This window comes from Falco cherrug, chromosome 6 (genome assembly GCF_023634085.1).
Source record: "Falco cherrug isolate bFalChe1 chromosome 6, bFalChe1.pri, whole genome shotgun sequence".
Taxonomy (NCBI): Eukaryota; Metazoa; Chordata; class Aves; order Falconiformes; family Falconidae; genus Falco; species Falco cherrug.
Window position 1 is genome coordinate 23,055,851 of NC_073702.1, and position 22,744 is coordinate 23,078,594.

General features: G+C 37.5%; 1 protein-coding gene across 5 annotated transcripts in view; it reads right to left on the bottom strand.

Moving 5' to 3' along the window:
- Window positions 1-2,854: 2,854 nt before the first annotated feature.
- The window catches only part of FBXO25 (F-box protein 25), a 29,816-nt gene continuing 9,926 nt past the window's right edge, over window positions 2,855-22,744 (bottom strand). For 2 of the 5 annotated variants that reach the window (XM_055713745.1, XM_055713743.1), the window contains 8 exons: window positions 21,547-21,596; window positions 19,210-19,302; window positions 15,421-15,514; window positions 14,506-14,690; window positions 12,425-12,607; window positions 10,195-10,338; window positions 6,813-6,839; window positions 2,855-4,075 (listed from right to left, as the gene is read on the bottom strand). In XM_055713745.1, coding sequence (XP_055569720.1) covers window positions 3,986-4,075; window positions 6,813-6,839; window positions 10,195-10,338; window positions 12,425-12,607; window positions 14,506-14,690; window positions 15,421-15,514; window positions 19,210-19,302; window positions 21,547-21,596 — 866 coding nt within the window. In that variant the 3' untranslated portion in view covers window positions 2,855-3,985. The remainder of the gene's footprint in view (window positions 4,076-6,812; window positions 6,840-10,194; window positions 10,339-12,424; window positions 12,608-14,505; window positions 14,691-15,420; window positions 15,515-19,209; window positions 19,303-21,546; window positions 21,597-22,744) is intronic. The other 3 variants (XM_055713746.1, XM_055713744.1, XM_005438285.4) reach the window with 2 other exon arrangements.

Sequence of the window (22,744 nt, forward strand, 5' to 3'; positions counted from 1 at the left end):
TGGGAGAAAATGTAATACAAGAAGCCGGGAGTCTCTCAGAGACAGGGTTTGGAGGTAAGGACTCCCAGTGGGGCAGGTGTTGGGGAGGGGGAAGGAAGGTCCATTTTTCAAAATTGTAATTTCAGGCTCCTTGTGGACTGCAGTAGAGAATGCCTCTATTGCTTTTGAATCGGTGGTTGTTTTTCAGGACTAGAATGAAATAAAACCCAAATCACCTGAGATCGTGAAGTAATCATGTAGGGGCCACAGTTAGAACATGGTTTCTTACCTTTGCCACTGCAAAATCTGTATGTATATCCAGGTCTTGGGACAAAAGATGAGGAGCAGAAGAAAGCTGTAGATTTGGTACATATTTCAAGGCACCGTTCCTGCTTTAGGAGAATGTGCCTGCCCCTCTTTGCATATGACGGCCAGCACACAGGAGCCCAAAGACAGGAGGTTTTACTTTAAGGCATAACCCTTCTCATGGGTTACAACACTTCAGGTTGCATGAGTAAGTGCTGGTGTAAAGAGCAATGTGATTGATTCCAGTTATCAAAATACATTCTTTACTACAGGCGAGACATTAACAAGATTGTTTTCCTGAAGGTGAAGTCCTTTCCCCTTTCCATCTCATGAACAGAATTAAAAAAAAAAAAACCAACCAAAACCAACCACCACAATACAAATCCTGTTGATCAAAATTACTGCCTTAGCTTTTTGCTTAGGTGATACAATTAAACTCTTATCTTCTTATGCATCTGATAGCATAGCTTGATTAGAACTAACTACATGGTATAAGTTATGTGTCTAGTTTAAGTAATATATTCACTAAATATTTAACTAGCTTGTGGAATGACTCCCAAAGCTGAGTTTTGCCAAGTGTTAAAAGGTTAACACTGCTCATGACAGTGTGATTCTATACTCAGTCTTTAATATGTAAAAAAGAATAAATAATGTATATACTTGCACTGAAATGCTTCTTAGGGCAAGCATGCCCATGTGTTGTGGTTTTTTGGGGTTTTTTTTGTACATAGAAAAAAGTTTGAAAGTCTACCTTACTGGCTTTTGGAGCTGGAGGTCCTGGTGGACACCAAATTGAATGTGCCCTTGCCACATATAAGGTTAGTGATATCCTGCGCTACACCAGGAGGAGTGTTGCCAGCAGGTGGAGGGAGGCAGTCCTTCCCCTTTACTGGTGAGGCCTCACCCGAGTGCTGTGTCCAGTTCTGGGCTCCTCAGTACTCGGAGAGAGATGTGGAATCACTTCCTGGAGGGAGTCCAGTGAAGGGCCATGAAGACGATTAGGGGGCTGGCGCAGCTCTCCCGTGGGGTGAGGCTGAGAGTGCAGGGCCTGTTCAGCCTTGGGAAGAGAAGGCTCAGAGGAATCTCATCGCTGTATATAAATACCTGAAGGCAAGGTGGAAAGAGGATGGAGCCAGGCTTGTGTCACCGGGCACTGAAAGAGCCAGAGGCATTGGGCACCAACTGGAACACAAGAGGTTCCTTCTGAACACAAGGAAATGCATGTTGTAACTGTGAGGGTGACCAAGCACTGGCACAGGTTGCCCAGAAAGCTGGCAGAGTCTTTTTCCTTGGAGATATTCAAAAGCCATCTTGACATGGTTCTGGACAACTCACTGCAGCTAGCCCTGCTTAAGCAGGGAGGTCCCTTCCACCTTCAACCATCCTGCGAGTGCAGAATGAAGCCTCTAGAATACAGGACTACAAACCAGAGTCCTGCTTCTTGTCATCCTAGCTACTGCCATCCTTCAGCAGCTTTTTGCTACAGAAGAGCAAGGCAGCAAGTGGTGAAAAGGAAAGGAATTTTAAGCCTGACTCCTGTCACCTGACAGCTGTAACAACTGAAAATTACAGATACTGCTTTTTCCAAACCTTTTAACTTCTTACAAGCAACTTTAAGTCACCTATGTTCCTCCTCAATTTAAAGGCTAGGGGAGGTCCCTCTCAGCTCTCTCCATACCTTTCCCTGATTTTCACATTATTTGCATCTTTAGTAATGGGCAGCTTCCTAGGCAATGGTGTGTCCTTTCAGAGCCTGCATTCTGCCTGCAGGAGGGATGGTTCCTTGCAGTCCCCAATCAAGAGACTTTCAGTCAGCACAATGGGTGAAGAGCTCAGCGCAGTAATAAACCAAATTCTGACTTTAGAACCCGTCTTTCAAACTCTCCAAGGAAGCAGGTAGCATCCATGTAGATACTTACAGGAAGTTTCCTGAAGGGTAGCAAAACTGTAACCATGGTAAAGGAGTGATTAATGGATGCCAGCCATCACCACCCACTGTCAAGGTTACCTAGGTCATCTAGGGTCACACAGGAAAGCAAGTCCACAACTATTACATTAGTTAAGTTAAATAAATGGGGTGCAAATTGCTGTTAAAATGCTTCTAGTTCCTTAACAAATCCAGTGACTACAGCAGTGCTTGGACTGGCAAAGTGAGGCTTGCAGCAATGTTCTGAATGAAGAGGAAGAAGAATGGACAGCATTGGCTCCACACCCAATTATTACCCATAGTAGCAGACACCTTAATTGAAAGAACGAAAAAACCCTGTATTGAAAAATCCACCTATCAGCAAATTCAATGGATTAGGTCACTATAACCACTGACATTTAAGTTAAAGTGAATAAAACTATCTCCTGAGGAAATAAATATACCCCTCTTCTCATGCAGCCTCTTAACAGTCCATCTGTCCTATTAAAAAAAGTGCAAATACAACCAATTACTGAAAAGCGGTAGCACTTGGACTGCTTGTATGCTTCTCATTCCATTACCCATTACTACTGAGGACAGGTTGTAGAAAGATCTTCGACAATTTGAACTGATTAATCTCTATGCACAAGAGACTCCTAGGAATAATAGATAAAAACCATGATTTATTACGCTGTACAAAACTAGATTCAGAACAAGCAAGTGCAGAATATAGTACATTCCATATTTGTTAGATTTCATTGACAAACCCAGAACTTCCCTAATTTTTCCTTTACCTGCCCAAGCCAAACAATTTTGTTCTCCAGAATAGAAGAAAATAGCTTCCTGGAGAATTTATCATCTGATTACCTTGACAGAAGGTGCTTCAGCTCAGACCGACTTTCAGGGTTTCCCATAACTTGTAAAGACTTGTCAGGTTAGAACCTCGGTTGGTAATATAATCTCCTGCCACTGTACCAGTCTGGAAACAAGCAACTCCATTCTCATTACATTTCAATAATGTAGTCTTCTTAGAAGATTAATTGATCCAGTTGTATGTGTAGACATACCAAACTATAAATGTAAACTGTAGCTACCATCAAAAAAAAAGTGCACTTCCCAGTAGCCCCAGATTTGTCTCTTGAGTTATGCAGGAATGTGCCAAGATAGGTTATATATTTAAAGAAGTCCTTAAGAAAAATAAATATTTTTGCATAATTATGTACCAAGATCGGTTGATTTCATTCATTCATAGTTTCAACAACAGGTAAAGCCACAGCTATATTTATTTACTAGCTCACAATGATTAATGCCACCTTGGTAACTGATGTATTAAGAGTCCAAGAGAATATTGGCCTGTTCTTTCTAATAGTGCAAATTATATGGAGGTGTTTTGAAAACAGTGGCTTAAAGAAAGGATTAAAACAATAAAAAAGCCCCTCCTTTGGTCTCAGTAAGAGTAGTTTAACTCTCCCCAGATTTTCACAACTCCTCCACATAATTTTAACCAACTATTAAGGCGTCAAAAGAATGGATTTAAAGTTGAGATTAAAATGGTCTGTCTTGGACTTGGAAAAAGCCCACTGCAGATTTCCTGACAAAGAAAGATGTCTCCCCCTCAGCTCTTCTCTGCACAAAAACAAGACACCAAATAAACCCGACTGATAATCTCCCCCATCTTATTTTTTTTAAGCTACAACAAAACATTACACTTAAATATATTGCACACATGGCATAGTATATCCTGCCTGACTCTTCACAAAAATGGCCACAAACACAGAACAGCTACCGAACATCTCAAAATTTGAAGAGATCTATGAAATGCTGAGGAGATACTGGCATGAGACAGGTGTTCGGATCACTGGCTGTGCAGGGGTGTCCTGTATCCTGCAAAATGAAGGAGAAAAAAAAAGTTAAGTTCTCTTTCCATACCCAAAATCTCCCTCCACCCCCAATTAAAACAAACAAACGGCAAAAATTCACATATGGGCACATGGAACTACTTCCACTGTAAACAAACTGATAGGAACTTGCTCTTTTTATTTTCTTTAACTGTTTCAGACTAAGCTGTTAAAGCAAGCCTTTCCAGTTTGACTGTGGTAGCTTCAGGTTTTGGAAAAAACCCAACCCCTCCTACCAAAAGCAGAACCTGAATCAGAGCTCTTAAAAAGTTTCATAATCCTTATCCATTATTTTTTGATAAATGTATGAACCTAAATTATTTGTTTAATTAAACTCTGAAATCAACTATTACTTCAGGGTAGAAAATTAAGTTCTTGCTTTCAAAGTGAAGCACAGCACACACTTCCTCCCCAAAAAAACCTTTTTTGACTTGTTTGAAGTCTCAGTCATAACAGGTTTTCTGCCTTGCTTGTTTTCCTTTTTCCCCCCAACGTTTTTTTCTCCTCTTTCACTTCTACCTTTTCTCCACCTGAAAGCATTGCCTTACAACAGAAGTTAGCACCCAGGCAAGTTAGGAATGTAGAAGATGGACAGGAAAGGCTTTGTCATTACAAATTCACTAAGCCTGTAGTGTTTTCTATAGGATTATTGCAGGAAGTTGAACTCAGCACAATTATCCGATTATTTAAGATTCAAATTCCTCTTCAAATGAAAAGTTCAGTTGTGCACCTTATTAGAACCCTCTAAAGGAAGGAAATGCTAGAGGTGTAATGAGAAGAAGGTCCCCGACAGTTCAGTGGACAGGTTAAACACATTTATCAATAATATTAAAGCTCAGAAACTGTCCTCCTCAGGTTTTAAGGGGTTTCCCCTCCCTTTTCCATCAGTGTTGGTGAATTTACCATGTGGGGCAAGAAAACCAGAGTAAATATATGGTAAGTAGATCACAGACCACTGCAAACTTCATTTCCTACGGAAATGAAAGAAATGAAGACACGTGCAATTCAGTACATAGAAGGAAAGAACCTGTAAATAATTTTTTCTTCTCACGTGGAAACTGAAATAAGGGAAGTGCTGGCAAAGATGCCACATTCCCATCCAAAGTCTTTGCTACACCAGTGCACTTAGGTGAAACACATTCTAAGTCCTACTCAGCTTTTCCAATAAAAATATCTATAGATATATTATCTGTATTTTTCCATTAAGTCTATAGATGACAACATGAAAATATTATGTATATCACCTCCTCATCCTCTCACTTTTTTTAAATAATTCCTTTAACATCACCCAAGAACCAGTTGTCACATTCATGACAAAGGGAAAAACGCCAAAAAAGAGAAGACAAATAGATTAGTCCCTGGGTAGAACTGCCTGTTTTGGGAAGCTGCAGATAAAAAAGAACAGAAGACTAAACCTGTAAGCATTAAACCTAACACCTTCATCTTCAGATGACATCTGCAAGGAAGAGATACACCACAGCAGAAAACACTCTTAAAGAGAGTTGCTAATGAACTATCATCTCCACCCATTGCCATGTCAATGTTCTGTCGTTACTTCCCTAGCTTCCACAAAAAACACCATCAGAATTAGGATTCTGGAAAAGAAGCTAGAGTTTATCCTCTTTTAGCGCCTATTTATACTCCTAAATATTTCAGACTGAATTTGTAACATGGTATCTGCTTTGTTGTTCTGCACATCATCATAAAAATGCTTTTGAAAGCTCTGCTCGGTCAGGAATTACAGGTCCAATAAGACTCAGTAAGATCAGTTCTTGGGGTTTTAAGTTATTAAAAACAACAGTAGAAACAGATGTTTTAAAAATTTTTAATTAAAAACAAACCCAGCAATTTTACAGTGGGGAAAAAAAGTGATGAGGACTGAAAAGGAAGAATCATAACTTTCCTGTAATTATGAGTATTCCTCCTTCAAAGAAAAGTGTATTTCCCTTGAAACTGCATTTAATAATAATTTAAATTGTACTTATTTTCAATGTACCTACTTAAAGCTAAAACAGAATTCTTTTAAATTAACAAGAAAATTCACCACATTTACTGGCAATTGTAGTTGTTCTCCTCCTCAAATTTTATCGTAACTGGACATTAAGAAGCACCCATAACAACTCTGGAGCTACAGTCCTTTTCTGTGTAGTTATTTCCACCATTATTTTATTCGGAAAGCAATGGTATAATTGCCTCCTTCCACTCTCCCAAGTCACAATGCAGACTATTTTGGGAACTTCTTTTCAGAGAGACTCCTTCATAGAACTATGTATGACTACAGCATTCCAAGTGGAGTAAAATCAGGTTTAGTACTTTTGCGTTACAGAAAGTTATCTGAGGTTCACGTTACTCTTTTCAGATTTAAGTACTTAGTTAAATACAGCAGGGACTGCAAAAACAGTTTATAACAATGAATGCAGAAAACTCATTTCTTAGCAAAATCTAGTTGAACTCACTGGCACCATGCACCTATGGTTCCTAGTTTAAATGTTGTTAACAGGGAGTATGTCAATAATAAAATAGAATTCTGATGAGAAGCTGAGATGGAAAGTCATCACTACCTTATCCAATAGAAAAACAAGAAAAAAAGTATTCTTGTTGCTAAACTGTTGTGGGGAAACAAAATGAAAACAGAGTATCAAACAATTAGAAATGAACACGTTATTCACTTTGACATTACAGAACAGTAAGCACTGAAAACAGATGAGACACACAAGAAATACCTTGAGTAACAAAGCAAGGTGGTAGTCCTTTCAGATCATGAAGAAGGAAGCAGGAGGAAGAGCCATAAAGTAAAAGAAGCAGAGTTAAGGTTTATTGAGGCTAAGGTTCATACGCCATTTAGAAAAATAGTCTTATTCTTGTGGCAAATCACAAGCAGCTGAAGAACCCAGCACAAGCCCCAGAACAACTAAAAGCAAGTGTGAAGCATACCACTTATGCAAAACAATTACACTATTTTACATGAAGCCCTGGATGTTGAAAGAAGAAAAGGTATTTCAGCTTCTCTGACCACCTCTAGGATAACTCAAATGTGCTACTGAGTGAGCTAAGAAAATAAGAGCTGCCCCCAACTGCAATGTTGCCTAGTGGAACAGAAGAAACAGTATACACAAAAAGCATTCACAGAGGCATCAGTTAATAATTAGTTTGCCATTACTTTTACACTACTAAAATTATGTATTTTTCTCACTTTCATCACGGACCAAGAAGTCACTTCTCAAAGACAGTAATTCAATATGAAGAGTTTCTGATAATCATTCCCTGTAACACTGAAGAGTACAAGATGCTCCATTACATCACTTCCTACAATGAACTTGGGAGTCTCCTCCTTGTATTTAACATTACTATGGTCACAGGTTTTAAACAAATACGGGAATGCAAGTGCTGCTTCCTGAAAAGCTCTTGAAAGGACACAAAATGCAGGACTTAATTTTCTGTGTGCATACCTCTCACATTGCCAGTAATTACATTCTATTATCAATTCCATAAACTGATGAAAATTCTGCTCATCAGTAGCTAGGCCTGTGCTTTGTGGCTGCTTCAGAACCTCACTGCTTCGGTTCTTAGAAACTCTTAACTCTCAGCATAAATTTACCCACAACTAGTTTCTACAATTGATTTGCATCAAGGGTGTCCCTTAACTTAAATAGTTTCCCAAAGTAGTCTAAAGTTTATTCATCCCTTCTCTGTCTCTGAGAAGAATTTATGGAGAGCAGTCACATTCCTTATTAGCTTTAACACAGCTAAGCTAAAAGAAATTAAGCTCTGCTAGTCTTCATGCCCTGTTCACTTAATTACTTTTCCCTCTGCAACTATTTCAATGTTTTGCTCTGTTCTTAAGTGATAGGAGAACAAAAAAAAAAAAAAAAAAAAAGTGAAATACCAAGAACTGTTCACTTTGCCTGAAGTTCTTCTGAATGCCCTTGAAAGCTAAAGCTGCCTGATTTTTGAAGTGTACCGTTAAAAGAAGAAACTAAATTTTTACATGTTATAAACTGAAGGACCCAGTGCTTTCATTTGTTTCAAAACTCAAACATTTGCTACTTTTCCTCTGTAAAGTAACTGTAATTTCTCTTTTAAAGTTTTTGGTGTTTGGTTTATGGGTTTTTGTACTATACACCCAATGGAATTAGGTAGAGTAAAAGCTTCAGTTGAGAACAAAAAATTGTACATTACAGATACAGTTATATGTCAACCACTCATATACATATTTAATCTAATAATCTGGCTAATCAAGTATGATACTGAAGCTTGAATAAATTGTCAAAGCCTGATAAAAACAAAATCATCCTCAAGGACAGAGCATGCTTCATGGTAAACATCAAAATCAATGTAAAATGCATTCTGAATGAAGTATTTTCACCTATCGCAGAATTTTTCTAGAACTAATAAAGTACCTCCTGTCTCACAGCCCCCCCACTTTGCTTCTCATCTCCCTTTAGAAAGCTTAGGAGAGGATATAGATACAAGTACTTGAAGAAGCAGAACTGTTTTTCCCCCCACATAACTCAGTGACTAGCACTACTATATTCACATTGCCCTGTAAACAGAGGACTTTTTCAGACCAATGGTGAACCTCTTTGTGTCCCTGCCAATAAGATGCTGATTGTGCAGAAATCAATTTGTTTAACAATGCATTTCACAGATTCACAGAATGGTTGGGGTTGGAAGGCACCTCTGGAAATCACTTAGTCCAACCCCCCGCTAAAGCAGGTTGCACAGGATTGTGTCCAGATGAGTTTTGAATGCCTCCAGAAAAGGAGACCCCACAGCCTCTCTGGGCAGCCTCTTCCAGTGCTCTGGCACCCTCAAAGGAAAGAAGTTCTTCCTCATATTCAGATGGAACTTCTTGTGTTGCAGTTTCTGCCTGTGGCCCCCCATCTAGTTGCTGGGCACCACTGAAAAGAGCCCGGCTCCATCCTCTTGACACTTGCACACATTAGTAAGATCCCCTCTCCCAGTCTGCTCTTCTCTATGCTAAACAGGCCCAGCTTTCTCAGCTCTTCCTCGTAAAAGAGATGCTCCAGTCCCCTCATCTTCATAGCCCTCCGCTGGACCCTCTCCAGTAGCTCCCTGGCTCTCTTGAATTGCTCTTAGTCATTCTTGACACAAGTTCTTCAGCAATTGCCCAAGCTTTTCCCAGCAGAAGCCAATTCCGACTACCTGCTTTCCTACTATTAATTTAGCAAAACATATTAATACCTGGAAAGGCGCCTGTGATATCAGGAACATCCAACTTCAAGGTAACATCAACATGCTACTTCTATGAAAGCTAGCTTATCCTGTTAAGCAGCCTAATTTTAAAACAAAAAAAGCAACTCCTCTTCAATCACAGAAAGATGACACAAGAGCAACTCATTTTTGTGAATTAGAATATAAGTGTTTTCCAAGATTTCTGAAACGTTTCTTGTTCTGTTGTCCACTTAGCATTACCCATATTTAGTCTTTGAGCTGCAAAATTAAAGAAGTCTCACTAACTAGAAGGCTAGATTATGGTGCAACACAAAGTAAAAGCAGGAATATGTGTTTACACACAAGTTAAACATGAAAATGCTCTACAGAAATTAAAATCATTCTAAGACAGAACATGCTTCATGGTAAACATCAAAATCTATGTAAAATGCATTCTGAATGAAGTTTAAAACATTCCTCCAAGCTTCACAGGGGACAGAAGCAAGACTATAAAAATACAGAGTTTTACACTAATGTGGTAGGAATACTACAGTAATAAGTTCTCATTAGTGATAAATTGATTGCCATGCCATCATTAGAAAAGGGATGTCATAAAATGGCTAACTTCCCACAAGTTCCTAAAACTTCGCATAAGAGTAAATAGATACAAGATGACACAGTGCAACTCTTTCCACATGACACTTTTCCTTGCAATTCTAAGTACTGAGTTTATCAGCCAACAAGAGGCAAGAATGCCAGATAAAGAATTACTTCGGAATTTAATACTGTTTTAATATCTATAAAACTTCTAGAAGGGTTAAATATTAGTTGTCTAATCACATTTTACATAAGTTTACATGAGAAAGCTGACAAGATGATCACCTGTAGCTGTTTGAACTTATTTCTGATTATCTATTTTAAAGCTCTTACCTTCCAAAACAGAATACTGCAGTGTCGACAGAAATGCAAGGTATCCCCGTACTGTTCCTTTATTGGGTAGTATTTCTGAAGCGCAAAGTACATCAGCTTCCAGTCAATGTGACCTTTCTCTGATGGAATCAAATGCCTACAAAACTAGACATAAAATTAAAGCTTTAAAATTGTTAAAGAACTAGTCAAATCAGGTAAAGGACTGGGAAGTGGGGGGAAGGTAGTTAAACTGAAGTTTTGTAACTGGAATTCTTTGAAGTCAATAATCTGACATCACATGTCTATGCAAAGCAGCGAGAGAGATCTAGCCACAAAAAAATGGAAGGTAAACCACTAAAAATAGAAGGGTGCACATTTGCCAAGTAGGCCATACACAGCCAATCTAATTCTACTGTCTTGAAATGATTCTAATTATAGTCAAGAACCATGTAACAGAAACAATGACGCTGTAAGTGATTACTTTTATACCTTATAAAAAAGCACTCAGGAATGAGATTTTTTCTTAAATTACTGTGCATTTCAAATGGTGGTTGTTAAGACAGTAACTATAGATTTGAGTAATTCTTTTTCTTTCATTTTGAAAGTATACATATGATTATTTTTCTCATTTACTTATCTTTCTAGAAGGATAGCATTAATCAGTGATTAATGTACTTCTTGAGGACATAATCTGCAAATAAAGATTAGCTGATGCACAATGGCTATTTCTCCACAGCTTAATACACAGCCAAGGTTTATTAAGTATGTATTTGTAAAAGGCTTCTGTTCTGCTCAGTGTGGATCAATGCCAATACATTAAGGGCTCTCTTCATTGACAACTCCTAAATGAAGAGAACAGCCCTGCCTGCCTTCAGCTATACTTCACTTAGTTTCATAATAGCTTCCCTGTGTAGAGTTCTCATTCTTTCCAAAAGCGCTCTTCAGACTTCAAATATGTTTTTGTGGGCATTTCAATGGTTCAACAAATACACTGCAGAGGACAGGAAAACCAACCCAATACAATTCTGTAGCTTATTAAGGTAGCACACTTTTAAACAGAGAAAGCAGAATTTGATAGTGGAAAACAAAGTAATTAGATTTCTATCATTAATAACCTAGTAAGAAATTAATTGTGAACAATTAGTATACAGTGTTTCTAATGCATTCCAAGTGTCCTTTATAAGGCACAAGGCTAGCCAACTCTACCAAAATGCTTAAGTCATCTTTTTCCCAGCATTACCTTTGTATAACAGCTTCCTCTCCAACCAGTTTTGTCACTGTTCAATAGAGCTTACCTCACCCTAGCCTCAAAATCCACCCAACTGCTACATTAAGCTTAAATTTACCCTTAACACCTCACCTCGCGTTCTTCAGAGCTGCTGCCGTAGGAGGGTTTTTCAGTTTGCCTTTGGCTGTCTATATTCTCCATGAAGTTCTTTCTAAAGCCTTTCATCTCACCAAAATTTTTATCTGGGGCAACTGCACATGAGTTAATTAATCTTCACTTCTACCTTTCCTGTTATAATAGTACTTCATCTGGTAGTCGCAAACCAAACAGTACCACTTCAATCTCTCAGATTTAAGAATGCAGATTTTCACTTTCTCCAGTCTGGAATGTACTAGGTTTTTAAAGTTCTTCCTCCAGCTCTGATGAGGTAACTTCTATTTTCATAGCTTTATTTTCACCTAGTCTGATACTATCCCAGCATACATTACTTGTCAGAAAATGACAACAGTTCTGAAGGCATTCCTAGATTGCTTTAATACCTTTTATGAGAAAGGCACAGAAAATTAATTTCTCTTTTGTTCTTAGTTTCAAAATTTGAGTAATTTGTTCTGTTCTTTTTTGCAAAATCCCAATTTTGGTTCCACCAGACATGCACATAGCCCAAAAGTTTGAACAATGTGTCCGCTTACCTTGGTTAATAAAAGAAGTTCTACTTTAGGTACTAAAATTAGAAACACCTTAGAGGTATCCTCTACTGCACTTGTTGGGGACTGTGTAGTTTTAAAAAAAATTACCTTACAGTAGACATTTTTTAAAATAATGCAAGGACACAGTCTGATAATTATCTCAAACTCACAGGCATGCTGAATACAATTTTTAGTGTGAACCAAGGCCCCAAAAAGACATTTTCACTATTACCACACACTTGCATTTTTACCTCAAAAAGGGTGAGTTCACACTCCTTTATTAGTATACCATATCGCAAAGATAAGGGCCACATTTATGCAAATTACAGAGTATTACCTGCTTTTCTGCAAAATGATACTGGCAGAGTTTTTTCCACAACTGTCTGTCTTCACTAAGCATGTACAAAGTTGGGGTCACTTGACCCAGAGTAATAATGTCCCAGCCATCAGAGAACCTGTATAAGATGTTGTTCAGCATATGGAGAGGGAGATCGCTAAGCGTAAGACCATTGTTGACTTGCTGGAAACAAAACAAAACAAAAAACAAACAAACAAAGAGTTGAAGACTTTTTAACTACAAAATCCTGACAGCACAAGGTACAAATAAGATTCTTACTTTAGAGGTATCTCATGTCTCTAGTTTAGTTTGTACAGAACCATTGAGTAATACCTACGGTTAATTCTGTGATACTTTGATTACTTGGCTACCATTATTCTTTAACTGCTGCTGTTGAAAACAATGTGTACAGGTACAGAAAAAGCTAGAGACTGTAGCTTTACAACTTATACATTTCCTACTGTTAAAATAAACACATCCTAATTATTTAAATTTCAAATAATTTTAAAACAATTCTGTTCTCAGAAAACAGTTCAAGAGTATAGTTTTAAAACTATGATATATTCAATTCCATCTTTGCGAGAAGTGTGCTAAAACTCTACTATAATAAAATTATAAACCAGTTATTTATAATAACTAATTATAATAAATTATTTTTTATTGAGAAACAGAGCACATGTCAATTTGCCTTAAGTCAACTAGAGGACAGAATACAAGACTGAAGAGCAGAAATACATAATGAAAATATGAAAAAGGCAGAGACAGAATAGATGTTAATTTCTGATGTCTGGAGATAGTTCCCCTCATATATAAATGAGGAATTCTGCAAGGGACGACAGACCAGAGCACCGAGAAAGCTTGAACTGAGAGCATACACCTATGCTGAACTTTAACAGGGTAACCTACAGCACAACTCCTACATGACTCAACCTGGAGCTATACTGTCAGATGGCACAAAGCCCAACGCACCTGGAGGGCAACGTCCCAGCTGGTGAAGGAGGGAGTGTGGGTAGTAGCTGCTGGCCCTACCTAAGCTGAGCTGCCTAGTCGCAAGGTGCTGGCAGCACAGCAGCTGTACTCTAGAGGCTCTCACTTGTATCAGTTTATTTCACAACCATTCATCTCACTTACAATCTTTCCATAGTGTCATCTGTTATAAACATCTCTGAGATTATCGTGCTGTTCTGGAATATGTGAGCACTACAGATGCAAAATTTCTTATCAGTTATTTCAACCAAAGTAAACCAGCTCAGATTGAAGAGTCACACTGGAAAGAAACAAATGCAGCAACTGCAGTGTCTCAAAACTGTCTATGCTATGGCTGCTTGGCATATGAAAACAGCTGAGACTGGGCTCCCAACTTCTCCTTTCTATTCCAAAATTAGCTGTTCTATTCAGACAGACAGCACACGCAGCAAGAATTTCAAAATTTCATAGGTGAAAGCAAACAGATGAAACAGTTGTGTGGCTATACTGTGAGCAAGTATCTTGCAGCATTTCTTCCTCCAGGAGTAATGCAGACAGGCTAAAAAAATTGCCTGCTTATCATCAAAGTCTTCACTATAAAAACTTGGAACAGTGCATACCACATGCTTTGAATGAAGTTACACGATTAGAATCCAGATGCTGAAGTCATTATCCTTTTTTCACAAACAGCAATTGTGCTAATGAATACAGCTGTAAAATTGCTACTTGAATATTTTATTTCTGTTTTATTGATCCACCTCTAAAATTCCTTTTAGATTCCCCCCCCCCCCGTAGCAGAACATTTACTTTGGAATTAGAAATTGGTATTTTCTCCATCTCTATCTAACAATCTAGAGACACACATTTTGAAATTTATTTGGGTGAGAAAAACAATTAAATCTATACAGCTTTACCACAAACCAGCAAAACAGGCAATGTAGCAGCCCTCATTACAAAAGAGCTATTAAAATGTTAGAAAATTAAGTTGATTCCCTTTAATTAATTTCATATTACTTCTGTAAAAACAAACAGCTAAAACTGTTCACTTATAAATCATAAACCAAAGTTCCATATAGTTCCCCTCCCCCATTACTTTTTAGCATGACTTAACATACCTTGTTCATCTGAAGGTTTTTTAGTTGTTGTTGCCACAGAAGGATAGTTTCTAATCGACAAATCCAAATATTGATGTTCCCTACCAACACAGATTTTCCTACTCCCCTAATCAGTATACAGAGAGTAGAACTCAGATCCTGTAGAAGATCTTTGATTAATCGTGGATTATATTGGTCTTCCATGACTGGAAAACAAAGCAAACCAAATACAATTTTGGTTAACTCAGTTAACCAAGCTAATAAAGTTAGCTTCAGCTAATCAACACTTTTTTAGATTAAGTAATTAAAATTCAACTGTGTGTGTGCAACTAGCTGCCTGATTTCCACCACCATATTCATTAATACTGTTCCATAAGTGCAAGATCAAGAATTCACAACTTCACAGGCAAATTTGATGTAGCACTTCATGCTATGCGTTTAAAATGTGAACAACTAGTTATAAATCCATTTTCTTCTGTTCAGATCTGATAGTATTACACCTCCATTTGTTGTTTCTGTGGTTACCAGAAAGTTTTTCTCACTATTTTTTTTAAATAAACAATAAGGAAAAGCAGTTATGTACTTTAAATCTCAGTACCTCACGCAAACTGAAAAACAAATGTTACTAATTTAAAAGCTTTCACATTTCATAAAGAGTGTAATTTAATAGTGGACAACAGTTTCTGAACAGAATCTAACTCTCATTTAACTTCACCAATCTGTTTCAACAGAAATGATTCAATAATCAAGAGAAAACAACTTATTGCAGTTGTGGAATGGGAAGTATCAAACTTTTCACTAATTAAATATGCTATATTGCTTTGTCTCACAATGTAACAACGACAATAAAGCCAACAAAAAGAAACTAAAATCAACTGATAGCTTAGTCACAGCAATTCAATCTGAATAAGGTAATTAAAAAACCTTAGGTCTTACCCTTCCGCACAATTTTGTCCAAAATGTTAAAGTAGTTCTTTTGCGCTGCACCACTCAGTGAAGTTAACTGGGATTTTGCAATTAACTGCAAAAGCTAGGACAAAGAATTAAAACTCAGAATGACAGAAGTAAAGGACGGTTTCGAATACACACTTTCAGTACCTACATTCATCTACAACAGCTCAGAGCCCTGAAATTTCGTGAAAGCTTAACTACAGAGTTCAGAAAACAAAGACAAATGCAAAAAGCTTCAGGTATTCCCACTGGCATCCCATGAACAACTCACAAAGAGATGCACATTTTCAAAATACCATACAAATACTATATCTCTGTGATGCAGCTTATAAAGACAATGTGTCATGTGCTCTAATGTAAAAACAGAGGGAGGTTCACAAATAGAAATGTGGTCTTCGATGTGGCTGGGTCCTGAACCCTCTGAAAAATTCGGTGGCCAGGAACATCACTATGAACTAATACCAACTACCAGATTTCCAATTCCTGAGTTAAAGTGTCATACTGGTCAAACTGAAGAGTGATGGACTCAGTGCACTACCTTCTGCTCATGGAGAGGAATGCTGTATTTTACCTAAACTGAGGGGAAAAATTCTCTATTACTCCCACATTCAAGGCCCTGGCAGAAGAAACCACAGTAATGTAATAATGAGCTGTATATATACTGTATTAGTAACGTTCCCTTAACTATATAGTAAGGATCTCCTAGCTGTCCAAACATTTCTCTGGAACCACTGTGAACAGAAGAGTGGTGAGAACAGAAGGAATGGCCTAGGGGAAAACAACCAGAACAGCTTAAGTTCTTGCTGCACATGAATGTCAAGCTATGGGTACTAGAGGCAGCCCTTGCTCCATTCTGACGCCTTGGCTTTTACATTTTAGATTCAGTTTTGTAGCTGATAAGGCCCATTGCCTCTTCAACAAAAAAATGGTCTCTTAGTATGAATTAAGAGAGACTTCGATGTTATGACAGTATCACAATGTTTAGAAGTATGGCACTGAGCTTTACAATTGTTATTCATAATGCTGAGTTCAAAACAAGTGTTCTCAATAAATCAGAAAGGGAAAGCAAGGGGCAGAAACCAGCATCCTCTACAGTGCTGAAAACACAAACCAGCAGAGCTGTGCTTTGTAGGACAGCATCAACTATTAGCAGAGAGAGTGAACAAATACTAAGCCTGCCAAAAATTATTTTGTATCTTCATTTCTAAAATACTGATTTGACACTACACTCAACATTAATTTTCCTTTGGAGGATGAGTGAATACACCTGTTCTCTCCCTGATTTAATAATGTTCCTTCTGGCTTCTCTGCATGATCCCTGACAAAACACTATGTGCTATGAAAGGAGGAAATAAGTCTCCTGATGTACAAGTAATTATTTATACAGTTTTTGAGACTAGATATCAGGACCTCCTTCTTGGTGTTTTCAAAGCCTTTTAGTTTGATTAATAATTTAGCGCACACCTATAAGTTTCTGGCAGTTTGCCACAAGTATGTACATTTCTCTTGATTAACTGAAAAAAAAATATTCATTTATGTCACTCAGACTAAAGATCAAATCAAGGAATCTTTATTAAAATCAGCCAAGTGGAATTTGTTTCTAATTTCAGTGAAGGTTAATATGCAAGTATTAAGACAATTTCAGCAGATCCACAAGTACAACAATCTGACACAAGTTCAGTCTTACCAATATGTGTAGCCATGGCTTATGTTGTCTACTAGAGATAACTTGGAATGGATCAACTGTTTATTCAAATGGAAACATTTTGAAAAAAAACCATCTGTATCAAACTCAATATATCAGACACAACAGCTAAAAAGCTACCGTTATACTACAGCACAAAGTTACAGGAAAACAGCTGAACCTACCTCCTCCCTCCACTGCCCACCCTAAAGAAGTCCTGAGCAGACATCTACATCAACTTTTAATAATGACTGGGAGGTTTTTAGTTACTTGGAGAATCAAACCTCTGAGGAACTGATGCAAAGATATAAATAGATCTTTATAACTGTAAAGCAATTTAAAGTTTTTAAAATTTTAAATAAATTCTCAAATGTTAAAAGGATTTTGGAAGTCTTCCTGCTATTTTAAAATCTACCCTAACTTCTTAGGGTCTACCATTACTTTAGTAATGGTTTGGATCAGAAAGCAAAGTTTCTGAATTTTAAAATATTGCTCTTTTCTCAACAATCTTAAGCCTGGCTAACTAACCAGCCATTTTATATTCTTTGGCAAACAGAAGAGAAACTGGTTAATGCACTTATGTTAGACACTGCACTTTGTTCCGATCAACTGTTTTGAGCAACCCAGCTTAGGCGCTGCAGCATCTAAAAATAATGTAAAATTCTAGTTCTGGATTCATTCTACCTGTTTATTATTCAAGTGAGACACTTGAAGCTGACACCATTTATAAGACAGATCACCTTTTTTAGGTGCTTTTTTTTTCTTCCTGCTGTTTGAGGATGAAAAGTCTTGGGACAGATCAAGGTTCTTGTTTCTGCTCCCAAAACTACATTAAAAAGCAATGTTCTAAATCAAAATGCATACATATACCAAAAAATCTACAATGAGACTAAAACAGGCAAGTACCACAAGTGCTAGCCTCGAAGCAAATCCTTTTTCCTCTGTTTCCTTTGTTCCAACATCTCTTGTTTTCTGGAAGCATAATACACTGTCTCAGCTTCACAAAGATGGGTAGAATATATATTTTCTCCAAATACCCCATGGTCTAGTGCAGGGGTCTTCAAACTACGGCCTGTGGGCCAGATACAGCCCCCCAGGGTCCTCAATCTGGCCCCTGGTATTTACAGACCCCCCCGCACCCCCCCCCCCCCGCCGGGGTTGGGGGGGGGAAACCAAGCAGCCGCAGATGACTGCCTGCCACTTCATCCCCGTGCTGGCCCCCTGGTTAAAAAGTTTGAGGACCCCTGCTCTAGTGGAAAGGGGTTTATCCTGGTACATAATTCTGATTTGTGCCTTTTCAAGTTCTGGATGCACTCCAACCACTACATTACTTGTGAACAGCCTCACCATCAAGCCAAACTCTGGTCCTGATACGCTTCACGTTTTGAGCTTCTCTAGGAGTTGAAACATGCATTTTACTACCTCCAGTTAGATGACAAAAAAACTTGGGGCTAGAAAAAGATCAGTATTTCCCAGAACAGGTACTTCCAAGTGGGGAGCTGGTTAGGCACTGAGGAAATTCAGGCTGCAGTCTCAAGTTTTAAGGAATGTTAACAAAGTTAAATGCATATATATCTTGCTGTAGATTTAAAAAAAAAAAAAAAAAGTGCGCATTGAATCATAGGACTGTTAAGAATCTGAAAAAGAAACAAATTGAAGAATATTTGCACATCAAATATTCTTCTGAAAACTGCTATTTTAAGCGCATGTAAGATGTAGTAAAGCATATTTAAGATGCATTATACTTTGCTATTTTTGGTTGTATAGGAATTATTCTGCCTTTAAAAAAAAAGTTCACTACCCAGGCTGATGAACAACTGAAACTACCATCAGTGTTTCCCTGTAAATACACAGCATACTGGCCAACACCATCCTCCTCAAGCCATAGGCTTTCAGAGGGCAATAATGAGTTCTCACCAAAGAAAAATTACTCGATTTAAAAGTTGCTTCACGCAGTATAAATTACATATGAACAGGTTATTTATACAGTCACAAATCATCAGCTGTTCAGTGCAAAATTATTTCTTTTGTACACACAGGCACATAGTCAAATGCATTTTTAAAATACACATATAAAATAAAGAGCTTACTTTGACCACATAATTGAACCTTCTGATGTCCTGAATTGCACTTGAAAAGTCTAAGCGGTTAAAAGCTTCTCCCAAAGTGCAATAGCCATGTCTCTGAGAAGAAGAATAAATACATTTTAAATGGGAAGAAACAACAAAGAAAATTGAGGAAAATATTCAGAAAAACACTCTGCCATGCAACTGATGCTTATGTATACCATGCTCCCTCGAAATACAATGTATCTGAAATGAAGATTTATGTAATTTCTTTTAGAACAAATGAATCCAGATATGCTATTTGTAACTAACTGGTACATAGGCAATATTACTTAACAGCAAGGCCTTTAAATTCATACTAATCATGCAATCTGTAATCACTGGTATTTGGGTGTCCTAGGAATATACTCCACTATTGCATGGCCACAATGCTGGCAGTCTCTCATGGCTATCACACTCCCCATTTGCCTCAGCACAAGGTAGAGCTTGTTTGTACAGCACTCCGAGCTTACAACTATAAGCATTAACTGACAGAGTTTATGTTCACATTTGCGGGTAGGAACAGAGCTACTTCCTGGGACTGGAAGAACAAATAACCTCAACATGTAGAATTTATTTGCTGTGTACTACAAGTTTAGGTACAATTTTTCTTAAGCACCTGCAAATGTTTTGGTTTTGTTTGGTTTTTTTTTTTATTTTCAGTGCTCTCCCATAGCATATTTCATGTGTTTCTTATCAAGACATTCCTACTCTTGTCTTTTTGCCCTAAAATTCAGTATCCCACTTGGGAAAATAAGTATCCTAGCTGCAAGACAGCCATTTTGAAATCAAGTAAGGTTACAAACTGTGAGAAAAATTAGAATCTCTATTTAGATTACTGTAAATTGTTGTTCTGAACTTTTTGGTTCAGGTATGCTTATTCCTTCTTTTTTCATTCTGCTACTTCACTTTTAACTTCTTACACTAAGCTTTAGAATTTATACAAGAAATTACTTGAAAAGATTGGTGATTAATTCTATCCATCCCTGGTTTTGTTTTATTTTTTAAAAACAGAAGTGAATTGTCAATTATTAGACAACAGCAGTCACAAGAATAACCTAATTTGTGCACCAAAATACTTTGCCCTCTCTCTGAATGGATAAGAAACCCAAGCAAATAATCACATACCACTAGTACACCAACTTCTGCACAAGTAGGAAAAAAAAAATAATCCCAACATACAGGTTATGAAGAACAGCAATGAGTGATTTTAACCAGTTTGTGTTTTGGCCTGAATGTAGTTTTAAAACTTAAATTAACAACCTTATAATTCACAACACCATAGTGACTGGTGACAGTCTGTCATTGCCCCTTCCTTCTTACCCTAAATTTGAGTTGGCACAAAGGGAAAGGCATGCTCGAGACTTCTGCAGACCAATGTAAGTAACTACATCTATCACAGATGAAGATAAAACTGGGAAACAGGGCTATCACTCTGGTGAAAGGCTTTGTAATACCCTTCAAATGGAGAAGGGCAGCCTCCAGGTCACTGGCCTGCAAGGTGAAGCCTTCCAGTGCCTCTTCTATGTAAGCTCTCTCCACACCACTGTGCTCTTCCTGAGTACAAAGCTCGTTATGGTCTGTCTCAGCTCCAAAATGCAAAGCCAACTTTGCCTGCATGGCTACAATCACCACACTCACCTTCTTGCCTCTCTCCTGGCTGACATTACTGTGTGGATGAAAGACATCCATATCTGTGTCCAAGTTCCACCCACCCCAGATAAACAGTCTTCAAGTTGGAGTTCCAGTTCTGTGTCGATTCCTATGGTTATCTCTACATACAATGGATGTATTTTAACTCCTGGCTTTCCAAGAGGTCATTCCAAGTCTTTCATGTTCCCTTTATAATTGACTGATACAGCTTGTATCCCAAACTGACAGCATCTAGACTTTGTGGAATACAAAGATAAAGTCTGAAACTGAAGTTTTATTTATATTCAAAACTTACACAAAGATTCAAAAACATCAGGCAGCTGCCTGCAAACACCTTCTCTGGAGATGTGACCCTGGTTTTGCAAATACTTTCGATTTTAGTTCAAAGGCACGCACAGTACAGATAGAGACAGACAGGCTTGGAGAAGTAGCAGACAACTGTATGTCCATCCTTGCAAGTTCTCACATCTCTACCACAGTGACCTACATGAAAGTCACTTTACTAGCTGTCTTTGCCTCACCACATGCAGGTATACTACGTTGACAATGAAGAAAGAGTTGAACATAATCCCTAAGACCACACAGCACAAATGTATTATTTCAATATACTATTTGTTGATTAAAAAGCAGAAAGATTGTAGGAATTGACCCACAGTATGCAGGACTTACTTCCCTGGTGCTTTCTTTATGAACATAAATCCATTTTTCACGATAAAAACCTAAAATAAAAATATAAGCATTTTTAGGCTTCAACTTTAGGTAATGCCTTCTAGAAAGAAAATGAAGAAAACATCATCCTCAATAAAACATTTCATAACATAGGAGAGCTGGTAGAAGAGTTTTAACAAAGGAAGTTTTAAAGGCTGAAAAGGATGACTACAAATTTGCACAAGTTAGGTACTTTAAAAAAATATAGGAAAAGTTAAGTAGTTTTCTAAATCAAACACAAGATTTGTCACACAATCGGCAGATGTTGCACAACTTTTGTCAACTGTGTACCAACAACAGTTAATTTCTCCTACAAAACCTCTGGTTTTTTTTAATCTAACAGGCTCCTTCCCACTTAACACAGAAAAGTACAGAAAACAAGCTATCTTTTTGTCCCTGACCGCTCTACCCCTCTAATGTGTCTTCTGTAAATGTGCCTGCTGCACATCCACTTTGTTCAACTAGTTGCAGAATAGTGCAACGAACTCAATTATACAAGATAAATAAAGGCAACTAGGCAGATCTTCAGCTTTCAGAAATTTAGTATATTGTCAAACGAAAGCATGCTCTTACGTACAGCCACTTGAATCTTTCAAAATACTTTAAGCTCAGGCAAGCCCAGGAAAGCTTGCAGGATACTGCAAGACCACCTCTGTTAAAATTTTGGAATTATACAAATAATGGAGGTCATTTCAAGATTAAGGCATTAGAAACACCAAAAAGTTGCGAATCAACTTTTTTTTTTTTTTTATTTTTAAGAAAAAAAACCCTACTCTACCAAATTCTCAATTTCACTGTTTGCTTACTGTCATACACATTTGCATTCCAAAGTACAGGTCATCTTTTAAAAATGATAACAGACAAAATGGCTTTCATATTTTATTTTTTTTTAGAAAAAGGGACTTTTCTTCAAGACATTCAACACTGATAAAGTCTTTACCAAGAGCTATAGGTATTATGAAAAGAGATATTTTTTTTTTTATGAACTGATTTCAGAGTTGTACCACTAATCAGAATTTGAATTAAGCAAAAATAAGATAGCTGCTTTAGTAAGCAGAAGCTTCCATAAGCATCCAGAAGATTTTAATCTAAAAGTAGCCCAAAACCAAAATAGTGATCACTATCAGAAGATATTTATTATTCAGGAATTACTATTCTT